The 20251-nt window shown below is 34.8% G+C and overlaps 1 protein-coding gene across 5 annotated transcripts in view; it reads right to left on the reverse strand.

Moving 5' to 3' along the window:
* Positions 1-20251, reverse strand: part of AP3B1 (adaptor related protein complex 3 subunit beta 1) — a 267807-nt gene that overhangs the window by 100261 nt on the left and 147295 nt on the right. For all 5 annotated transcript variants that reach the window (XR_014834747.1, XR_014834745.1, XR_014834746.1 and 2 more), the window contains 2 exon segments: positions 16462-16638; positions 857-1043 (listed from right to left, as the gene is read on the reverse strand). Coding sequence is in view for 2 of the 5 variants with exons in the window: in XM_021076471.2 (XP_020932130.2) it covers positions 857-1043; positions 16462-16638 (364 nt within the window). In the remaining 3 variants the exon portion in view is untranslated.

Consider the following 20251-nt stretch of genomic DNA (forward strand, 5'->3'; position numbering starts at 1 on the left):
GCATATTACCTCAAATGTCAAGGAATAAATATAAACTAGGAAGCTCTTCATAGGTCAAAAAACTGATTTCAGTCCATAGATTACAATAATCTCCCCCATAATGGTCAATAAAAAAGCTAATCAGTCAGTGTGTTTAGAGGTGTTGCTCTGATATGTAGCTTCTCTAAAAATTACTTTACTGTGAATATTAAGAATGACAGCACAGTTAAACAATCCATATACATGTCTTGCCACAAACACATTCAGAATTTTAATAGTTTTCTACAAAACTGAACTGCTTTTTATCGCTTTACAACAATTAAATAAGAAACAATATGAAAACCAAAGTATATAATCATTTGATGCCCACTGTAATGGCTATAAAATTACTCCTTTTAAAAATCTGGGGAAAATAAGTCAACTTCCATTTTTGAAAAGCAAATGTGAACATAAAGGGATATTTTTATGAAATAATTCTACCTAAAAGAGCTTATGTTAGGGTACACAAAACATTTAATTAGTAACAACTCACTATTAAGGTGAATTATATACTACTTATTAAATGAAGCTATTTAAAACAGAGATGACGTCAATGTCTGCAAGAACACAGCTTTTATCTATCAAATTGTTTAGTAAGAATAAAAATAAAATCACAAGATTGAAATTATTCAGGTAAATAAGGTCTATAAAAATATAAACTTTAAAGCTTGCTCTGGAGAACAGATGAATGAGTAGAAAGCACAGTGTTCTTATACATTAATATACACTAACCATTTATAACCTCTAAAAGATAAATTTGAAATATGTTAGAAATGGGACATAATGTCATATTTTTTTAGGTAACATATATTTTGCAGTTACATTCTGATTATAATACCTTTAAAAGGAGACTCAAGCAGTGGTGCGGGTTTCTGCGCCAGGAATATTTTTTTGGCGTATTTACTTAAAGCTCCACTCTTCTCATTCGGAACAATAAGCTGCCTAATAAATCTTGTACGGTCTCTGATGTCGTAGTTTTGATCATACTTGCCGAGATTTAATATGTACTGGGTAAGCAATTTTGTCTGTTGGAAAAAAAGAGAACAAGATGAGAATACTGTTATTTATGATTATTGATAACTCTGGATAAACATATTTAAAGAGGTAATAAAAATGAATGGTTATGTCAAACAAATGTTGTTCCATAGGGAATATGCATTTCTAACACTGCAAATGGAATTCTGAAGCCAAAGCACATGTCCTCTTCAGTATTGGGGAGGTGAATGCTGAGTACTGAGAAGCAGCCATGTGCTAGATTATTAAACTGCTGAAGTGGAAAGAAAGGCATCATTAAAAAAATAATCATATATGGCAAACCCGCTGAAGGGTCTACGTGAGAATAATGAATGTGGAAATACAACTAAAAACATGGCACTCAAAACTTAATCGGAAAAATATGCAGGACATCAAAACATCAGAGAGTATTAGGGGGCTGGCAAACTGCTTCTCCTGAGGTGTGTTTTATGAAGAGATACTGTCCCTGGCATAAGCAGTGTCTGCACTCTGACTGCACTCAGTTACTTTACCCTGAATTATGACCCATTAAAGCAGACACATGAATCACTGAACTGGATTACTGCAAATTATTTGCAGTGCATTTAGCTGTTACTTTTTCATAAAAGCAAGCTGCTGATGCCCTCTAAAAACTAGGATAAAAGACTCCTTCCATTTTTTTCCCCATGTTGCTTATAGCCTCTAGTAATATTGGTCATTTATTTATTTAGGTTAGGGAACAACTTATTATAGTAGCTTTTACACTGTAATAAGATTTTCTAAGTCAATTTTTGAATGTACTACATTAACATACATTGAGATAATTTTAATAATAATTAAACCAAAACGGAAATGTTCACAAAATAGGTTTGTGTTTTAAACTCCAGTTATTTTATTGAAAAAGCATAATTTTAATTTAGGTTACACACATACAACTGTAACTATAAATTAAAGAGGATTCATAATACATAAAAAATAAACATCTACATTAGAACATTTTATAGACATTAGAAATGGATAAAAAATAAAATCAATCAAGCCAGGCAGAACTAAAGATAGTTCTATAACAATAAGTCAAAGCACAGGAATGGTCTGATAAATTCTCTTCACGATATTAATTCGTTAAGATAATTGATTTGGATAGAAAGCAACCTTCTTTCAGTAACAATCTATTTAAAAACCATTAACCTAGTTTTAATAAAGTAGAACGATAAAAATACAAAGGAAAAATGTTAATAGAGCTATTCTGAATTTGGTTACCAACAATGGCTATCCACTAATTACTAGACCATGTTGGTTCAACTATAGGTAAGAAATACTCTATGATTCATTGTTCTTATTTTCACCATGCCCGCAGTGAATGGAAGTTCCTGGGTCGGGGATTGAACCTGTGCCACAGCTGCAAGTTGAGCCACTGCAGTGAAAATGTCAGATTGTTAACCCACTGAACTATAAGAGAACTCCCTATGACTCATTTTTAAAGTCAATTAGCAAAATATTCACCAAATGAGTAATATAGATCAAAAAGAAGTGCGGCACACTGGACTGTGCAATCAATGTGCTGGGATAACCTGGGAAATACACCTAACCATTAGTTTTCTTAAACGCAGAGTGAGAATTTAAACTAGGTTAACTCCAAAGTCTATCTGAGTGTTGAGATTTAGAATATGTAACTAAAATAAAACAGAAAAAGCAAATAAGCCTGTTCATTGCAGTAATTTTTTAAGCTAGTGCAGTGATTCAGTTTGCTTTTATTTTTGATTTCTGAAATTAATTTTTAGAAAATTTAATTATTTCAATATATTAATAGACACTACTGAGAGTTAGGAATTTTTTTTTTTTTCCCACCGTACAGCATGGGGACCAAGTTACACACACGTACACATAATTTTTCCTCCCATTGTTGTGTTACGATGTAAGTATCTAGACAGTTCCCAGGGCTACGCAGCAGGATCTCGTTGTAAACCATTCCAAGAGCAATAGTTTGCATCCGTTAACCCCAAGCTCCCGATCCCTCCCACTCCCTCTCTGTCCTCCCGGGCAGCCACAAGTCTATCCTCCAAGTTCATGATTTTCTTTTTTGTGGAAGGAAATTTTAAGTAACTAAAATTATGAAGATTTTACACTATGTATTTATTAACTGTAAAACAGGTAACTAGAATTATGTAATTTTACACTATGTAATTTTATACTATGTATTTATTATACTTCTGTATACACTGTATTCATTAGATTTTACATAGATATTATTATATATATTACATGTATATTTAGTATACATAGTTGTTATATTTTATACATGTTTATTATGTAAATATACAGAGTATGTTTTACACTGTATTTATTAGCTTTAAAATGTTTTATTATATTGGTGAATTACAAAACAGTTCTCTCAAAGGTGTATATTCAAAAATAAGTCTTTTTTAAAAAGATGAAAGCATAGCTACATCCAATGATGCATTAAAAACATAAGTAGAAGAATTATTCATATACTTAGTTTCTTAGTTATGTCATATCTCTAAAATCAAGTCATTGGTATTTATCTGGAGAAGGTACTTTTATATGGTCTTATTTTAGTTTTTTTTTTTTAAATTGGATTGTCTACAATATTCTCTAACACTGAATTTTATGATCACTAATTATGCAACTTACTCTTCTCTATAGAACGTAATATTTTAAACGGAGAAAAAGTCCTCTTCACAGTTTGAATAATCTGTTAAGCACAGAGAAAATTCTGTGGAATAAAGGATATTCTCAATGCTTTCTTTTATACTAAAAACTGTAAATATTTTAGGCTATAAATTTCAGGCTAGATATTTAACGTTCTTCGCCTCCATTTAATGAAACTATTTTTATGAAATAAAACTTTAAAATAATTCTCTATACTTTAAAAAGATACTTCACCAAATTTAGATACTGCAAAACCAACTGCCTTTTCAATTGCATTTCATTTTAATAAAAATTATAAACTTAACAGGAGCTCCATCAAAAAAGTCTTCTCCATAGTTTTGAGATACTGCAATGACTGAACTTCAAAAAAAAAATTTAGCTCTTATCACTTAATCTGTTCAGTTGCTCTCTTATTTTTACAGGGATACATTTTAGTGTCTTCCTGTTTGCAAGATTTGTTTCCAAGAATTGTTATTTGCTAAAATTTTCAAAAGCTAAAGGTTTTGGCACTCTCTTTGGTAATATACTTGATCTTAGCCAAAAGGCTGAGAAGCGAGAGCATTTATTTGGTAAACACTTCAAAATTTCCAAATGATTTTGAATAAAAATCTAACCAATATGCCAAAGTTTCACTCACTCTATTCTCCCTACCCCACTCTACAATCCCAGGCAAAAAAGCCAATATGGAACACAGGCTAATTTACATAGCAGTTTTTTTACAAAATCACATTTAAAAATCTAGCTGGTCACATGTAGCAGAGCTGCATATGGGAATTATGTGCTGCCATGCCCAGGTATGCTTTTTCAATACTAGCTTCATCACAAGAATCCTGTAGTTCAGTTAAACTACACATATCAAATATCAGTAAATCTGACCATTATAGTTTTATCTCAAATGGCTGAACAAGCAGAGTGAGTCTGCATGCAGCATAACCAATTCCCAAAATATTTCTGTCCCACAGTTTTCTTAATTTAATAAGAACATTGAAATTACCAGGACAACATCCATTCAATGAAAAAGAGTAATTTTATCATCCATGTTTGGGGCTTTTAAATTTACAACAGCATTTTACAGTGATTTTGAAAGAATAAACTTTCAAAAGCTTTACTTTGATTCCATTTACACTGACAGAACATACGTACAAAAGCTCTGAGTAAAAATGGTCTAACTATTATTGGAATTAATTGATTTCCTGTTGAAAAACCAGCATCATTTAGGTCCTTTTTCTGCTAATGGAGCCAATACATTAACCATTATTGCTTCATTCTTCATATGTGCAAAAGAAAACTTGGAATAAAAAAATGAACAAAATTCAATTTAAAAAAAGTTATTTGATCTATATGAGATTATGTTTCACAGTAAGATATGTAAACACATTTGGCACATGCATATATTTAATTGTCATCTTGAGGCACAATCTTGCTAAAATGATTCCTAACTTTTCAGCTGACTCTATTTCAGGAGATAGGGCTTCTCTTCTGGTTACTGTGTGGTCAGTGATATCACTATGATTCTCAGTGTGGAAGATAAACGCTGATAAATATTCTGTGCATGCTACATAATAATAAAAAAATTCAGTAATTCATTCTTCATTAAATACATATTTCCATTTTTAACAATTTTTTGCTCCTGGATTTTTAACAAGATAAAAAAAAGAACTTTCAAATAATAAATAGGTTTTAGATGTACAGTTCACAATAAATGACAAAACTACTGTAGTGAGAGTGCTCTGACCACTCTCTTCAATCATCTATATATAGCAAGACTGTTCTAACTCCTGTGCATATTTTGCCTACATATGACTTCCCATGTCTTCCCCTGACTCCATCCATCTGACAGCTAGGGGCTTCATGATTTGCACAGGACATGAGAGAACTTGCTGGTATATCACGTTCCCATCAGATAAAACACTACAACACTCATGTCACCATCACTGAAAAGCGAAGTATTTAGCATTTCATCCCTGCCTCATTAGAGCACACTTCATTTTATCAGCACACATCCTACAGGCTGCTCTAAAAGGGAGAGGTTAGTCATGTTGCCAACTCAAAAGGCTTGGGAGGAGTTCCCATTGTGGCTCAGTGGTTAACAAACCCTACTAGTATCCATGAGGACATGGGTTCAATCCCTGGCCTTGCTCAGTGGGTTAAGGATCCGGTGTTGCCGTGAGCTGTGGTGTAAGTTTCAGACGTAGCTAGGATCTTGCGCTGCTGTAGCTGTGGTGTAGGCCGGCAGCTACAGCTCTGATTTGACCCCTGGCCTGGGAACCTCCACATGCTGCCGGTGTGGCCCTAAAAAGACAAAGGCTTGGGAAAAGGAAAAGTCTTTCTGATTTAAATGTTTCTTTCTTTCTTTCCTTTTTTTTTGTTGTCTTTTTTCCTTTTCTAGGGCCTTTTCCGTGGCATATGGAGATTCCCAGGCTAGGGGTCTAATTGGAGCCGTAGCCACCGGCCTACGCCAGAGCCACAGCAACACCAGATCTGGGCCTTGTCTGCAACCTACACCACAGCTCATGGCAACGCCGGATCCTTAACCCACTGAGCGAGGCCAGGGATCGAACCCCGCAACCTCATGGTTCCTAGTCGGATTCGTTAACCACTGTACCACGACAGGAACTCCAATGTTTCATATTTTAAAATGCTATCCAGACACTATTTACACCAATTACTTTCTCTCTGGATTAACTCTAAATCACTGTGACATGGAAAAAATGAATTTGGGGGAATGTTATGTAAATATTAAGAAATCCATTAGTTTTTTAAAAAAAACTTCTCAAAATTTGAAGATCATATTTCTATATAAATACTCTGACAAGTGATAATCTGGTAAATATTTGTCCAAACAATAGCCTTCTACAAATATTATATATACAGAGGTTAGCACAAAATAATAAAAAAAGGTCTCTTAAAATATAGTCCTAAAATCAGTTTAGATATACTATTAAGTTTAAGGCACATAAAAAAGTATACAGAACTCAGCATTTAAAATTGGTTCCTCATAGCTGTAATTTTTAAATGGAAGTATACTGGCAAATGTGTTTGGTAACTGAAGGAATGCTACATAGGATTCTTTTTTTTTTTTGTCTTTTAGGGCTGCACTTGCAGCATAAGGAAGTTCCCAGGCTAGGTGTTGAATTGAAGCTGTAGCTGCAGGCCTGAAGCACAGCCACAGCAATGCAGGATCCAAGCCATGTCTGCGAGCTACACCACAGTTCGCAGCAACGCTGGATCCATAACCCACTGAGTAAGGCCAGGGATCAAACCTGTGTCCTCATGGATACTAGTTGGGTTCATCACCCACTGAGCCACGATGGGAACTCCTACAAAGAATTCTTAACATACACCAGAGGCAACTATAAGCAGGGGTACTGTTCCAGCTAATCAATTTCATCGTTTCATGACTAAATGAGATATTTTAATTAAAAATTTTTATTGACTCAATTCTATAGTGCTTAACAATTTTACAAGTTTCACATAGATGATTTCAGATAATCCTATAATAACTACCCCCACAACCCCTATATTACTCCTCACAACCTTTCTCTTGCCAGGAGTACCCATTAGTTTGTACTCTACATCTGTAGTTCTCTTTTTTGTTTTATTCACTAGTTTGTTGTATTTTTAAAACTCCACATATAAGTGATATCATACAATATTTGTCTTTCTCCATCTGATGTATTTCACTTAGCATAGTGCTCTCCAAATCCACGTTGCTGCAGACGGCAAAATTTTCAACCTTTTATTTGGCTGAGTAGTATTCCACTGTATATACATATACCACATCTTCTTTATCCATTAATCTGTTGATGGACACTTAGGTTACTTTCATAACTTGGCAACTGTAAATAATGCTGCTATGAATATTGGGGTGCATTACCTGTTCAAATCAGTGTTCTGGGGTTTTTTTTTTTTTGTCGTCTTTTTTTTTTGGATACATAGCTAAGAAAAGAATTGCTTAGTCATGTGGTAGTTTTATTTTTAGGTTTTTGAGAAACTTCCATGCTGTTTTCCATAGAGGTTGCACCAATTTACATTCCCACCAACAGGGTATAAAGGTTTCCTTTTCTCTATATCCTTGCCAAGATGTGTTGTGTTCTTTTTGATGATAGCCACTTTGAAAGGTGTGAAGTGACATTTCACTGTGGTTTTGAGTTGTATTTCCCTGATGATTAGTGATGGTGAACATTTTTCCATATGCCTGTTGGCCACCTACATTTCCTCTTGGAAAAATGTCTATTCAGTTCTTCTGCCCATTTTTTAATTGGGTTGTTTGGGTGGGGTTTTTTGTTTTTGTTTTTTGATGTTGAGTTGTATGAACTGTTTATTTGTGTTGGTTATTAACTCCTTCTTGGTCATATCATTTGCTGTTTTAAAACATTTTCTCCCATTCAGTAGGTTGTCTTTTCACCTTGTTCACAGTTTCCTTTGCTGTGCAAAAGCTTTTAAGTTTAATTAGGCCCCCCTTCCTTATTTTTGCTTTTGTTTCTTTTGCTTTAGGAGAGAGATCCAAAAAATATGGCTGTGATTTATGTCAAAGAGTGCTCTGCCTACGTTTTTCCTTTAGGAGTTTTACAGTATCCAGTCTTACATTTAGGTCTTTAATCCATTTTGAGTTTATTTCTGTATATGATGTTAGAGAATGTTCTTTCATTCTTTAACATGTAGCTGGTTCAGTTTTTCCAGCACTACTTATCGAAGAGACTGTATTTTCTCTATTGTATTCTTGCCTCCATTGTCAAGTATTGACCTTAAGTATGGATTTATTTCTGGGCTCTCTAACCTGTTCCATTGATCTTTGTGTCTATTTCTGTGCAAGTACCATATTGTTTTGATTACTGCAGCTCTGTCATACAATATGAAGTCAGGGACAGTGATTCCTCCAGCTTCTTCTTTCTCAAAGATTGTTTTGGCTATGTGGGGTCTTTTGTGTTTCCACACAAATTTTGAAATTATTTTTCCTGGTTCTTTTTCACAACGTTCTGTGAAAAATGCTTTAGGTATTTTGATAAGGATTGCACTGAATCTATAGACTTGGGCAGTATGATCATTTTAACAATATTAATTATTCCAATCCAAAAACACAGTATATCTTTCCATCTGTTTCTGTCGTCTTCAGTTTCTTTCACCAGTGTCATAGTTTCTGAAGTACAGGTCTTTTATCGCCATAGGTGGTTTATTCCTAGGTATTTTATTCTTTGTGAGGTGATGATAAAATGGGTTCGTTTTCATAATTTCTCTCATAGATTATTGTTAGTGCATAGAAATGCAACAGTTTAAAAATATTTAACAGTATCCAAATTTCTGTCAACTTGGTAGATTTTTCTTTTATATGCTATATTTACCTGACTTTTTCAATGCCAAGAAAAAATATCCAAAGGGTAGATATGTCATTGCACAGAGCCTGAACCCTTTTTGCTAAGACATGTCAAAGGGACTGAGGTAGATTTCTCCAAAGACCTGAATCACAGGCAAGAGAGACAACTTCAAGATGGATTCCCAAAACATCAGTGTGATATATGAAATTTTTCAATAAGAACCAAAAAGTGAATCTGTAAAGTGACACAAAGAAAATACAAGTACTAAGAATATCAATGACAAAAAAAAAAGGAGTTCCCGTTGTGGTGCAGTGGTTAACGAATGGTACTAGGAACCACGAGGTTGCAGGTTCGATCCCTGCCCTTGCTCAGTGGGTTAACGATCTGGCGTTGCCGTGGGCTGTGGTGTAGGTCGCAGACGCGGCTCGGATCCTGCGTTGCTGTGGCTCTGGCGTAGGCTGGCAGCTACAGCTCCGATTCGACCCCTAGCCTGGGAACCTCCATATGCTGCAGGAGCGGCCCAAGAAATGGCAAAAAGACAAAAAAAAAAAAAAAAAAAAAAAAAAAAGAATATCAACGAAGCACTTTCTTTCTGAAAAGCAGAAAAGTACAAATATAACTGTCTTATAGAAAATAAGATAGGATTAAAATAAATGAACTAGATCTACACATCTTAATACTTTAAAAACTTGTTATGAGGTGAAAAGGTTTAACTGTAAAAATATACATAAAGTAGAATACTACTTATTCAAAATTTCAAAACACAGAAAATAATAAAATATACAGCTTATGGATACATAATCACATAATAACAATACAAAATATGCATGGTTACAGCACATCAACAATATAACAGCGGTTACTAATGCGGAAGTAAGAAAAGTGTGAATAGGAACTTGCGGGTTTAGCTCTACCTGATACATTCCTTAAAAGAAAGAATATGGCAAACACACTGCCTTATAGTGGTACAGATATAGGCATACCTTGGAGATAATGTGGGTTTGGTTCCACATTACCTCAATACAGCGAATCACACAAATTTTTTTGTCTCCCAGTGCATATAAAATCTATGTTTATTGTAGTCTATTAAGTGTATAAAAACACTATGTCTAAAAAAAACAATATACAAACTTTATAATTTAAAATCTTTTATTGGAGTTCCCTTATGGTACAGCAGCTTAAGGATCTGGTGTCACTGCGGCAGCTTGGATTGCTGCTGTGGCGTGAATTCGATCCTTGGCCTGGGAACTTTTGCATGCCTCAGGCATGGCCAAAAAAAAAAATCTTTTATTGCTAAAAACTGTTAACCATCATCTGAGGCTTCAGTGAGTCTCAGTAGTAAAATCAAAGATCACTGATCACAGATCACAACATAATAACAAAAAAGGTTGAAATATTTCTAAGAATCACCAAAATGTGACACAGAAACATGAAGTGAGCAAAGCCATTGGAAAAATGGTGTCAACATACTTGTACGACACAGAGTTGCCACAAACTTTCAATTTATAAAAAACACAGTATTTGTGAAGCACAATAAAGCAAGGTATGCCTGTATATGTATGTATTTATGCTAATTTGTTCTTTTCTATAGGCCTTAAATACTTTATAATTAAAAATAAAAATATAACCTAAGTGAAAGATTAACTTATGTTACTTACCACTACATTTAAAAGATGATACACTGTTAGAGAAAGTTTAAAGACAGATGTACATTTTATTAATTTTTAATTGTTATTAATTAGCTTCATCAAATCTTAGCTTTCTGTCTCAGACCTTAATAGAAAATTTCAAGGAAGTCACACTAAATTTTTATACCACATCTTTAGAGATGTAGGGTTTTAGCAACTTCAACTGGTTTCAAAGTCCTTCAACATTTTTTCCCTGAACAACAGTGAAATTACTCTACTTGTAAGAATATTCTAATAGTTTTTATTCTGGATACGCATACCAAAAATTTTTTCTCTTCAAAAACATCAAAGAGGAATTTTAGCATGTTTTTCTCAGTTTGATAAACCCAAATGGGATGTTTTTTGTAATGAAAATAGATTTTAGTTCCTTTACTATAAATAATAACACTCTCTAAGAAAAATCTAACATTTGGTTAACAGTGTAAACTAGGGTTGCAAAAAAGCAGGTTTTAATTCAGTTGGTGAAATAGGATCAATTTGGGCATAAAGGAAATTTTGTGTTTGTTCTTGTATAACTTCATCAGCAAGAAACAAAATGTAAAGGTAGAAAGATGCACTCAGGTGACCTGGGCTTTGTAGAAATAAAGAAATATACCCACCTCAAACATCTACCTCAAATCATCACATGTGTTATAGGCTACACTTAGCCTCATTTTGGCACTACCGCTTTTCCATTCAATTTCAAGACTGACATTCCTTCCACCATTTAACTCATATATACAACTGCTACAACAAACATTTCAAAAGAAAGCCTCAGGACTTTTTCAAAGTAAAGAGCTATATTCATTGTAGTATTTATGTATTTCTTAACCGTTTATTTTAACCTGTGTAAAACTATGCCCGTTTTTAATCAAGTTTTTTTCTGCCCTTTTTATGTGTCACCAACTAATTTTTTGAGGTGTTGTACCTCTGGATCCCTCTTTCCAGCACTCCTTGTGTTTTCATCATGTAGTTTTGTAAAGTGCAATGATTTTTTTTGGGGGGGGGACATTTATGTTGCATTATAAATAACCTATTATAAATTTCATTTAATAATTAGAAAACTAAGTCTTGAGTAGGTTGTATAATCCATCCAAAACTATGTAGTTGATAAGTGCCAAACAGGAAGCCAGAGAGTCCAACATTAGCACCTGTACTCTGAATCACCACCTGCTCCTCTTGTAGTTGACATTAAATAGTTTTATGGTAGTCAACACACAGTAAAACTGTTTTCCAAAACTTCCATCTGAAAGAGCCGTTAAGTCAGTAAATGAAAGCTTACAGAAGAAGTTCACCTTAAAAGTCTTAATCATAAGGCAATAGTTTTTTTTTTTTTAACTGTATGAGCAGCTCTCTATATGGAAGGAAAAAACCCTAAAATGTTAAAAAATATGTAATACTAAAGACAGACAAGAAGATTTTCTTAGGTACTGTATTTCTCAGTTCTAGAAATTCCATTTGATTATTTTTTACAGTTTCTATTTCTCTGCTGAGAGTTCTTTTCAGCCATTGTGAGTACATTTTCCTTTATGTCATCAACCAGTTATAAAAACTGCTTTAAAATTTTACTTTTAAATTTCCACATCTTGGCCATCTGAAAGTTGGTTTTTGTTGGTGCTGTTTTTTCCTGAAAATTGATTATATTTTCCTGATATTCTTTGTCATTAGCATGGTAAAATACACATAAGATTTATCACTGCCACCGTTTTTAAGCATATAGTTCAGTGGGATTAAGTACATTCACAGTGTTATGCAAACATCACCACCATCAATCTCTGAAAATTTTTAAATCTTCACAAATTAAAATTCTATACCCATTATACAATAATTTTCTGTTCTAGTTCTTCTGCTGAATAATTTGGGATTTATCTTGGACATTATGAATGTTGTATTGCAGAGATCCTGGACATTGCTATACTCTAAAGTAGTGATTTTTGTTTGTTTGTGCTCGATTGTTTGAACAGGCAATTAACCACGTTGGTTTCAAAGTACAAACTTTGTCTCTTTAGTGCTGCTCAAATTCCAGTTCACCTCCTTTATTATTAACTGTGTTGCTCTCAGGCTGCCTACATTGGCTCTCTCCTTCCTAGAATTCTTCAAAACTTTCCAGGACCTTTGGTAGTAGTTTCCTCGAACCCTGTCTTCTACTTTAACAGACAAGAAGGACTTCGGGTTTCCTTTTGGAGTTTCAGCCTGTGTGCATAGTACAACTACAGCCTGAACTCAGAATAAAAGTCATAAAAATGGGAAAATCACTCTGTGCCACTGTCTCCTTTCAAGTGTCAATTCCCTTTCAGAAGGTTCTCACTTTTATTTACTCTTTTGAGACCTGATGCAGCTGCTTTTTTTTTCTCCAGAGTTTACAGTTGTTCAGTACAAGTTCACTTAACCATACCAAAAGGAGATTATTAACTAAGTTTTTAATGTTTTTTACATGTAAAAACATTTCGAGATATTAAAAAAGTTCCCTTTTCAATTATTCCTCAGGCATACAAATGAACATAATGTGCTAGATCTTATAAAAATCAGTGTAGACATCCTCTATAATTAAATGATGCAATAAGAATCCTGAAAAGGCTCATTGAGAGATCTAGGCCACAGGAAATTCAGATCCACAAATAAATTTGGGACTTCATAGAAAACCAGGCTTTGCATACTGTGGCTTGGTCTCCTTAGTCCAGTTTTTTTTTTTTTTATTTTTTTTAATTTTTTTTTTATTTTACTTTAAGAGGAATGCTTCATTTTATCTAGAAGTTGCTAACCACAATTTTTATTGAGGAAGAAATACCAGAAGGCTGGCTGTCTTGGCTATCTTCTAGAGGTTCTTGCGCTCAGACTTCAAGAGATGTAGCCCCCTGGCCCATGATCTGGTAGGAAAGGACCAGAGTAGTACTATGGCCAGGGCACCCTTTGCTCCTCAGATGCCTTGCTGAGTTGCAAGTTCTGTGCCCATGTTTCTAGCTGTGGCCTGACCTGTAGACTCACAAGAAGGGTGAGGCCTCACAGTCTGGTCTTCTGAAGTGGCCCCATGGGGCAAGTCTGCATACTTGCAGGCAGAGCAGCAGGACAGATGTGCTAGTTAGTGTCACAGGTTGGTGTCCCTGCTTGGAGAGAGCTTACTGGGGCAGATCTACACAACTGTGGGCTGCTAATGCTACCAGGGAGATGAGGGCGTCGCTAAGCTCCTCTCGAAGGGCTGCATGTTCCCTGAGGGCCAGGCTTAGGTCCAAGGCTCTTCATCAGGCTTCCATTGAAAGAGTTCTGCCAGCTCCCCCACGTCTTCCACCAAGGCCAGGAGGAGATTCCAAGGATGGTGGAACAGGTCCCAGTCTCATTCAGAGCAAATTCAGGAGGGAGTAGTAGATACCCTTGAGCATGAGTTCTGAGCTGAAGCTGAGGGGGCTAGCAGCAGCAGTGCCCTTTACCCCGCCTCCAAGTCCCTAAGCATCTCCCAACTCGCAGACAGGCTGAGCACAGTGCTGCAGCCCCAAATGCCCAGGAGAACCCCTAGTTCGGTGTTAAAGATGGCTAAAATAAATACATATAAAAATTTTTTATATTTAGGTGAAAGCAATCATTTTAGTCTCCGTCTCATATCCAATGGATTATGCATCACACAACTGAAAACACTGTCAAGTTGATGACACCTAAAAATCAGTCTTTAATGCTAATTTTCATTTATGAATTCTCACAAACTCCATTTCTTCAGAAATGAGAAACTGGAGAATACAACACGATCATACAGAACATAACACTCATCTATTTTTATATCTACTCATTTAAAAATGAGTTGTTTAATTATGTTTGCATCAGCTGGTGGTTGAATCTATTGTGGTTATCTTTAAGTATCATTCTAAAATGCACAGTACAGGCAGTGCCCATGTGGCTCCAGTGCCTTTAGGATCCAGTCTTGTCACTGCAGTGGCTCAGGTCACTGCTGTGATGCAGGTTTGATCCCTGGCCTGGGAACTTCTGCATGCCACAGGTGTGGACAAAAAATAAAATACACAATACAACACTTCAGAAGCTGAGCTCCAAAACTCCAATGAATAATACAGTTCAAGAAAAAAAACATGAATGCAAAGTATATGATCTTCAAGTTCATTGAATAAAAAGATCTGGAATACACTCTACAACTTCTGAACACAGAGTACTATATTCCGTGATTAGTTATTTACAGCTACAAAGAGGATGACCAAGGACAGAGAGTTCACTTGGTTTGTTTAAGACATAATGACTTCGGTCTTGATTAACATACTAATTTTTTATTACTTTTCTTTTATGATAATCTATAATCTAGATATATTAGAGTAGCCAAATCATTGCTATGACGGAGAGTCCTAAAAATCATAACACTTGAGGTGTTATGCTGACTTTCATAATACTGCTTGGATTTAGTGAAAACAGTGAGTGTCGGGATAAAACAGTGTTTCTACCAATAAACAAACAACTCAACAGAAAACACAAGTTTTTTCTCTTTTACTCAGTTTTTAAAAAATAACTCATCACATGAATTAATCTATACTTGGAAATGATAAACTTAATTCCTTTCAAAGATTTACTTAGAATGTAAAGACAGAATCTCAATCACAGAAATAGGCTCAAAGTATTTGCAACATTCTGTACACCAAAAAAGCTTTAATAATACAACTCATATCACAATTAGGGATGAAGACAATCCAAAAGCATAGAGAACCTGAGGAGTCACCCTGAGGATTCTGAGCGCCAGTGTCAGTGGACTACAGTGAATGAGGCCTATGGGTAGGCAGAGAAGGTACAAAAGAGAGACACATAGCAAATACAGAAAGACAGAGACAAACACTGATAGAAGAGGAAGGAGAGAATGATCGAGACATCAGGCTTCGATAGAAGGGTGTGGGGTGGTATGTGAAGGGTGTCACAGATATCTAGGCAGAGAGAGTTTTAGAGAAGAAAGGGGACAAGAACAGACAAAGAGAGGAAAATAAAGGGGGTAAAATCATAAAGGCTAATAAGCAGGAGTCAGAGTCAGAAAAATTAAGGAGAAACAGGGACAAGACACAGAGCATAAAGCCTACCAGGAGGCCTAGCTGCAAATGAGCAAGCATCCTTTTCAGTCTCACTGATCAGATTATGTCCTCCACCTATGGAGAAGAGCTATTCAGATACAGAAAGAATAATGAAAAGGACCCTATTTATACATAGAGGTGATTCTATGTATTTTATACACAGAGGCTATTCCTCTTACCAACAGTTTCTTAAAGTCAACTCACTTAAAAAATGAATATTCTAAATTGCAAATCTGGTCCATGATACTACCACTAAAAAATATGTAATGGTTTCCCCTTCACCTGGAGGACAAGTCCTAGCCTCGCCTACCTTTCTAGATTCAACTTTAAGCTTCCTGAATGCACCAAGCTGTTTCAGGACTGGCCCCTTGCTCTCCTCTTTCCTTATTCCACATAGGAAAACACTCTTTAAGAGCCCTTCCTCAAGGTCCTTATCCTTTATGAAACTTTCTCTGATCTCTCTCCTCTTTCTATTTCAAACTTTCAATAACTTTCTCCTCTGGAGTTCCACTGTATTACAATACTTCTATTACAGCACTTACCACATACTATTTCATTTTTTAAAAATACATTTTTCTCCTCTACTGGACCAGAATGTCATCTCTTTATACCACTACCATCTAAATTAAAGAAAAAGGCACCTAGTAATTGCTGAATGGACAGACTAATATATGAACAGACCATAGCCGCATTATCAGTGCAAAGAGGAAAGTAGATTTCACATAGGCAGACTAAGAATTAGTTTCTTACCTGTCTGGAGTTGGTTAAATACAATTTCGCTCCCAGATTTAAAATCTGCAGTTTTACCAGATCATCTTCACTGGTGAAGCTTTTAGCCATCTTCCTCAAAACATCAGGGGCAATAATAGGAACTCGTTCACAGTTTTCTCCAATTAGCCAAAGAATACTTGCTCTAGCCACAGGAACCTGATATTAGAAATAAATTATATATAATTACACACAAATATTACAAATAAAGTAACCATCCTCTCCTTAATATTAACATAGAAAAAGCTTTAAATATTGTTAAAAGTTTTACATCTATTACTGAATTTAATGTATACCCAGGAAGTGCGCCTGTATTTACGGATTTTCTTCAGTTACCAGAAAATCTCATTAAAACTGATTTCAGAAATAATGCTTAGAAAAAATTTGTAAAGGAAAGAGCGCAGATCTAGAATATTGCTTCTATCAGAGATCTGCAAATCCTTGGGCCAAATGTGTCCAGCGATGCCCATCTGTTTACGTGTATCATTGTTGCTTCTCCCATGCTATAACAGCAGAGGTGAGTAGTTACAACAAAAACCATAAAGCTGAAAAAACTTACTTATCTAGCAACTTACAGAAAAAGTGTGCCAAGCCGTGCTCTAGGGTACTGACTCACAAACCTCAATGCCTACAAAAATCATCTAAGGTTATCATGACATTTTTCACAGAACTAGAACAAACAATCCAACAATTAAATGGAACCACAAAAGTCCCAGAATTGCCAAACCAATTCTGAGGAACAAAAACCAAGCAGGAGGCATAACTTCAGGCAATATTACAGAGCCACAGTCATTAACACAGTGTGGTACTGGTACCAAAACAGACATACGGACCAGTGGAACAGAATGGAGAACACAGAAATAAACCCAGACACCTACGGTCAATTAATCTTAGATAAAGGAGGCAAGAACGTACAATGGGAAAAGGACAGTCTTTTCAGCAAGTATTGCTGGGAAACCCGGGCAGCTGCATGCAAATCAGTGAAACCAGAACACACCCTCACACCATGCACAAAAATCAACTCAAAATGGCTGAAAGACTTAAATATAAGACAAGAGGCCATCAAACTCCTGGAAGAGAACACAGGCAAAACATTCTCTGACATCCACCTTAACGAATATTATCTCAGGTGGGTCTCCCAAAACAACAGAAATAAGAGCAAAAACAAACCAATGGGACCTAATCAAACTGACAAGCTTTTGCACACCAAAAAGCAAACAAAAAGACAACCTACAGAATGGGAGAAGATACTTTCAAAGGATGCAACTGACAAGGGCTTAATCTCTAGAATATACAAGCAACTTACACAACTCAACAGCAAAAAAGCCAACAACCCAATGGAAAAATGGGCAAAAAACCTCAACAGACATTTTTCCAAGGAAGATATATAGATGGCCAACAAGCATATGAAACAGTGCTCAACATCTCTGATTAATGGAGAAATGTAGAGAAAATCACGGACTTGGAGAATAGACTTGTGGTTGCCAAGGGGGAGGAGGAAGGAGTGGGGTGCGTGGGGTTAATAGATACAAACTTTGGAATGGATTAGCAATGAGATCCTGCTGTGTAGCACTGGGAATTATGTCTAGTCCGTTATGATGGAGCATGAGAATGTGAGAAAATAGAATGTGTACATGTATGTATAACTGGGTCACCATAACATACAGTAGAAAAACAATTGTATTGGGGAAATAACTATTAAAAATTAATAATAACAAAAAATTAAAAAATAAAAATCATCTAGGGTTATTACTAAAGCTCTAAGGTTCTGGTATCAAGACAGTAATTCTGTAAAGGAGCCCAGGAACCCATATTTCATGAGACATCACAAATAATTCCTGAGACAGGTGTTCTGCAAACTATATTTAGAGAATCCATGGCTAACACACAAAAAGGAATAGACCCCTTAAAGACTATGATTTCAAATCACAACTGTTACTGCCCTCTGTGTAGCTGTATCACAGCACTGGAAATAAATAAAACTGATAAAATCATCAAGGCCTGCTTACAAAATCATGAATGTTAGGTCTATTATCTGGTCATCAACAAAAGAAAAAGGAATAAGGTAAATTTGTCCCATATTGCATTTTGGCATTATATATTTTTTTAATAAAGCACATTTCCATGTAATTTGTTTCTTAAAAATAAATGCTTTGCTATAAATTGGAAACCTTCCACCAGCACCATTAAGACCAACATTTTATTTGGAGTATGCAAATTAGATTTATTACTATTTGTTTATTTGTATCCTCCCTTATTCCAAAAGGAATTTGAATGGGTATGTAAATTAGTTTCTGTGAACATTTTCACCTAGTATAGAAAATTTGCTTTTTACAATAAATGAAAAAGCCAATGGCTATCATTAAGAGGTAGCATCACAAGAGGAAATAAACCTCTTTTTGTGAAGTCCTTTTCCAATTCCTCAAATAAAGTCTTAATGTTTTCATTACAGTTTCACAGCTGTACACAATATGAATGTTTAAGAAGAAAGTGAGAATAAGGATCTTTGCATAGCTAAAATTTCATCACAATATCTATCACCTCAAATTCCTTCGAAACATCATTTCAGGAAATAATATAAAATTATTAAGACATCCTTAAGTTGGGTCTTTCATCAGAATTAGAAGAGGTCATCAGAAAACTTTAAAATCAAAGTGTATATTTTCAAATATTATGATAACAGCATCATGCTTAAATTACTGTTAGAATAAGTAAGAGAGAAGGGGTCAGTATACTTATGTAATAAGTATAAGGACTATGTATAAGTAAAACACTAAATGCTATTTTAAATCTACTCATACAGCAGGGTAAAACTGATATCCTTACTGTGTACTGATTTCTGGAAAGAAAGAGGCAATTTCTAATGTTCCAAAGGTTACGCTGCATTAAGACCTCACTCCCAATCCCTTGTTTTAAATTGAGCTAAAGAATAGTAATTGAGTAGTACATTAAATTTTTCAGTATGAAACAATTCAAGTTGCCAGCTATAATGAAAAGTATCCCTAAATAAGAATATATGGGCAACTTCAGATTTCAGTTATGCTAGATTTATTTTTCTTAAATATTTTATTACATATTGCTAGTATAAAAATTAGAATTCTATGACATATCACAATCTATTATCCCACTTTAAATAATTTTCCTCTGGGTACACTTACTATTGTCACTGCAATTAAAAAGACAATCCCGAAAAAGTCTGAGAGAGTATTTGTATTTTTATTCATTATACACTAAGATTAAAATAATATTTACTCTAAATACTCTTAATACATACATTTAAAATGTAACTCTTTAAAAATAATAAAAATCAGTAAGTTTTAATGCTCACAATGAAAATCTCAACGTGGTGGTGGTAGTGATGGGGGCCAGGATAATATTCAGAGAGTCTAGAACTAAAGCAGTAAAATTTCCAAGTAAACATTTTAAAAACATAGAAAACCTCTTCATAGCAAGAAATAATATCAGTATATTAATACCAATTTTTCGGTGATGGCATAAAAAGCCTAGTTATAGGATTCTTATTTATACACCACTGATACCACGAATCCATGGCCACTACTTTCAAAAATTTGAAGCAAATGAAAAAAAAGTAAGAAAATTAGTTCTTTATGGTCTTTTCAACCACAGAATAAATAGGAACACTGAACTAAAGCCAAACTAATAACACACACGTACGCATATGATATAATACTTTCATTATGAACCCCTGCTTTTCAATATTTTCAAAGACAAACTGGATTGTAAATGACTGCCTGATTCTTTATTCTAAATG

This window comes from Sus scrofa, chromosome 2 (genome assembly GCF_054392235.1).
Source record: "Sus scrofa isolate SSC_HxYL_T2T_F1_AM1 chromosome 2, Sscrofa_HxYL_maternal_Yorkshire_Landrace_v2.0, whole genome shotgun sequence".
Lineage (NCBI taxonomy): Eukaryota > Metazoa > Chordata > Mammalia > Artiodactyla > Suidae > Sus > Sus scrofa.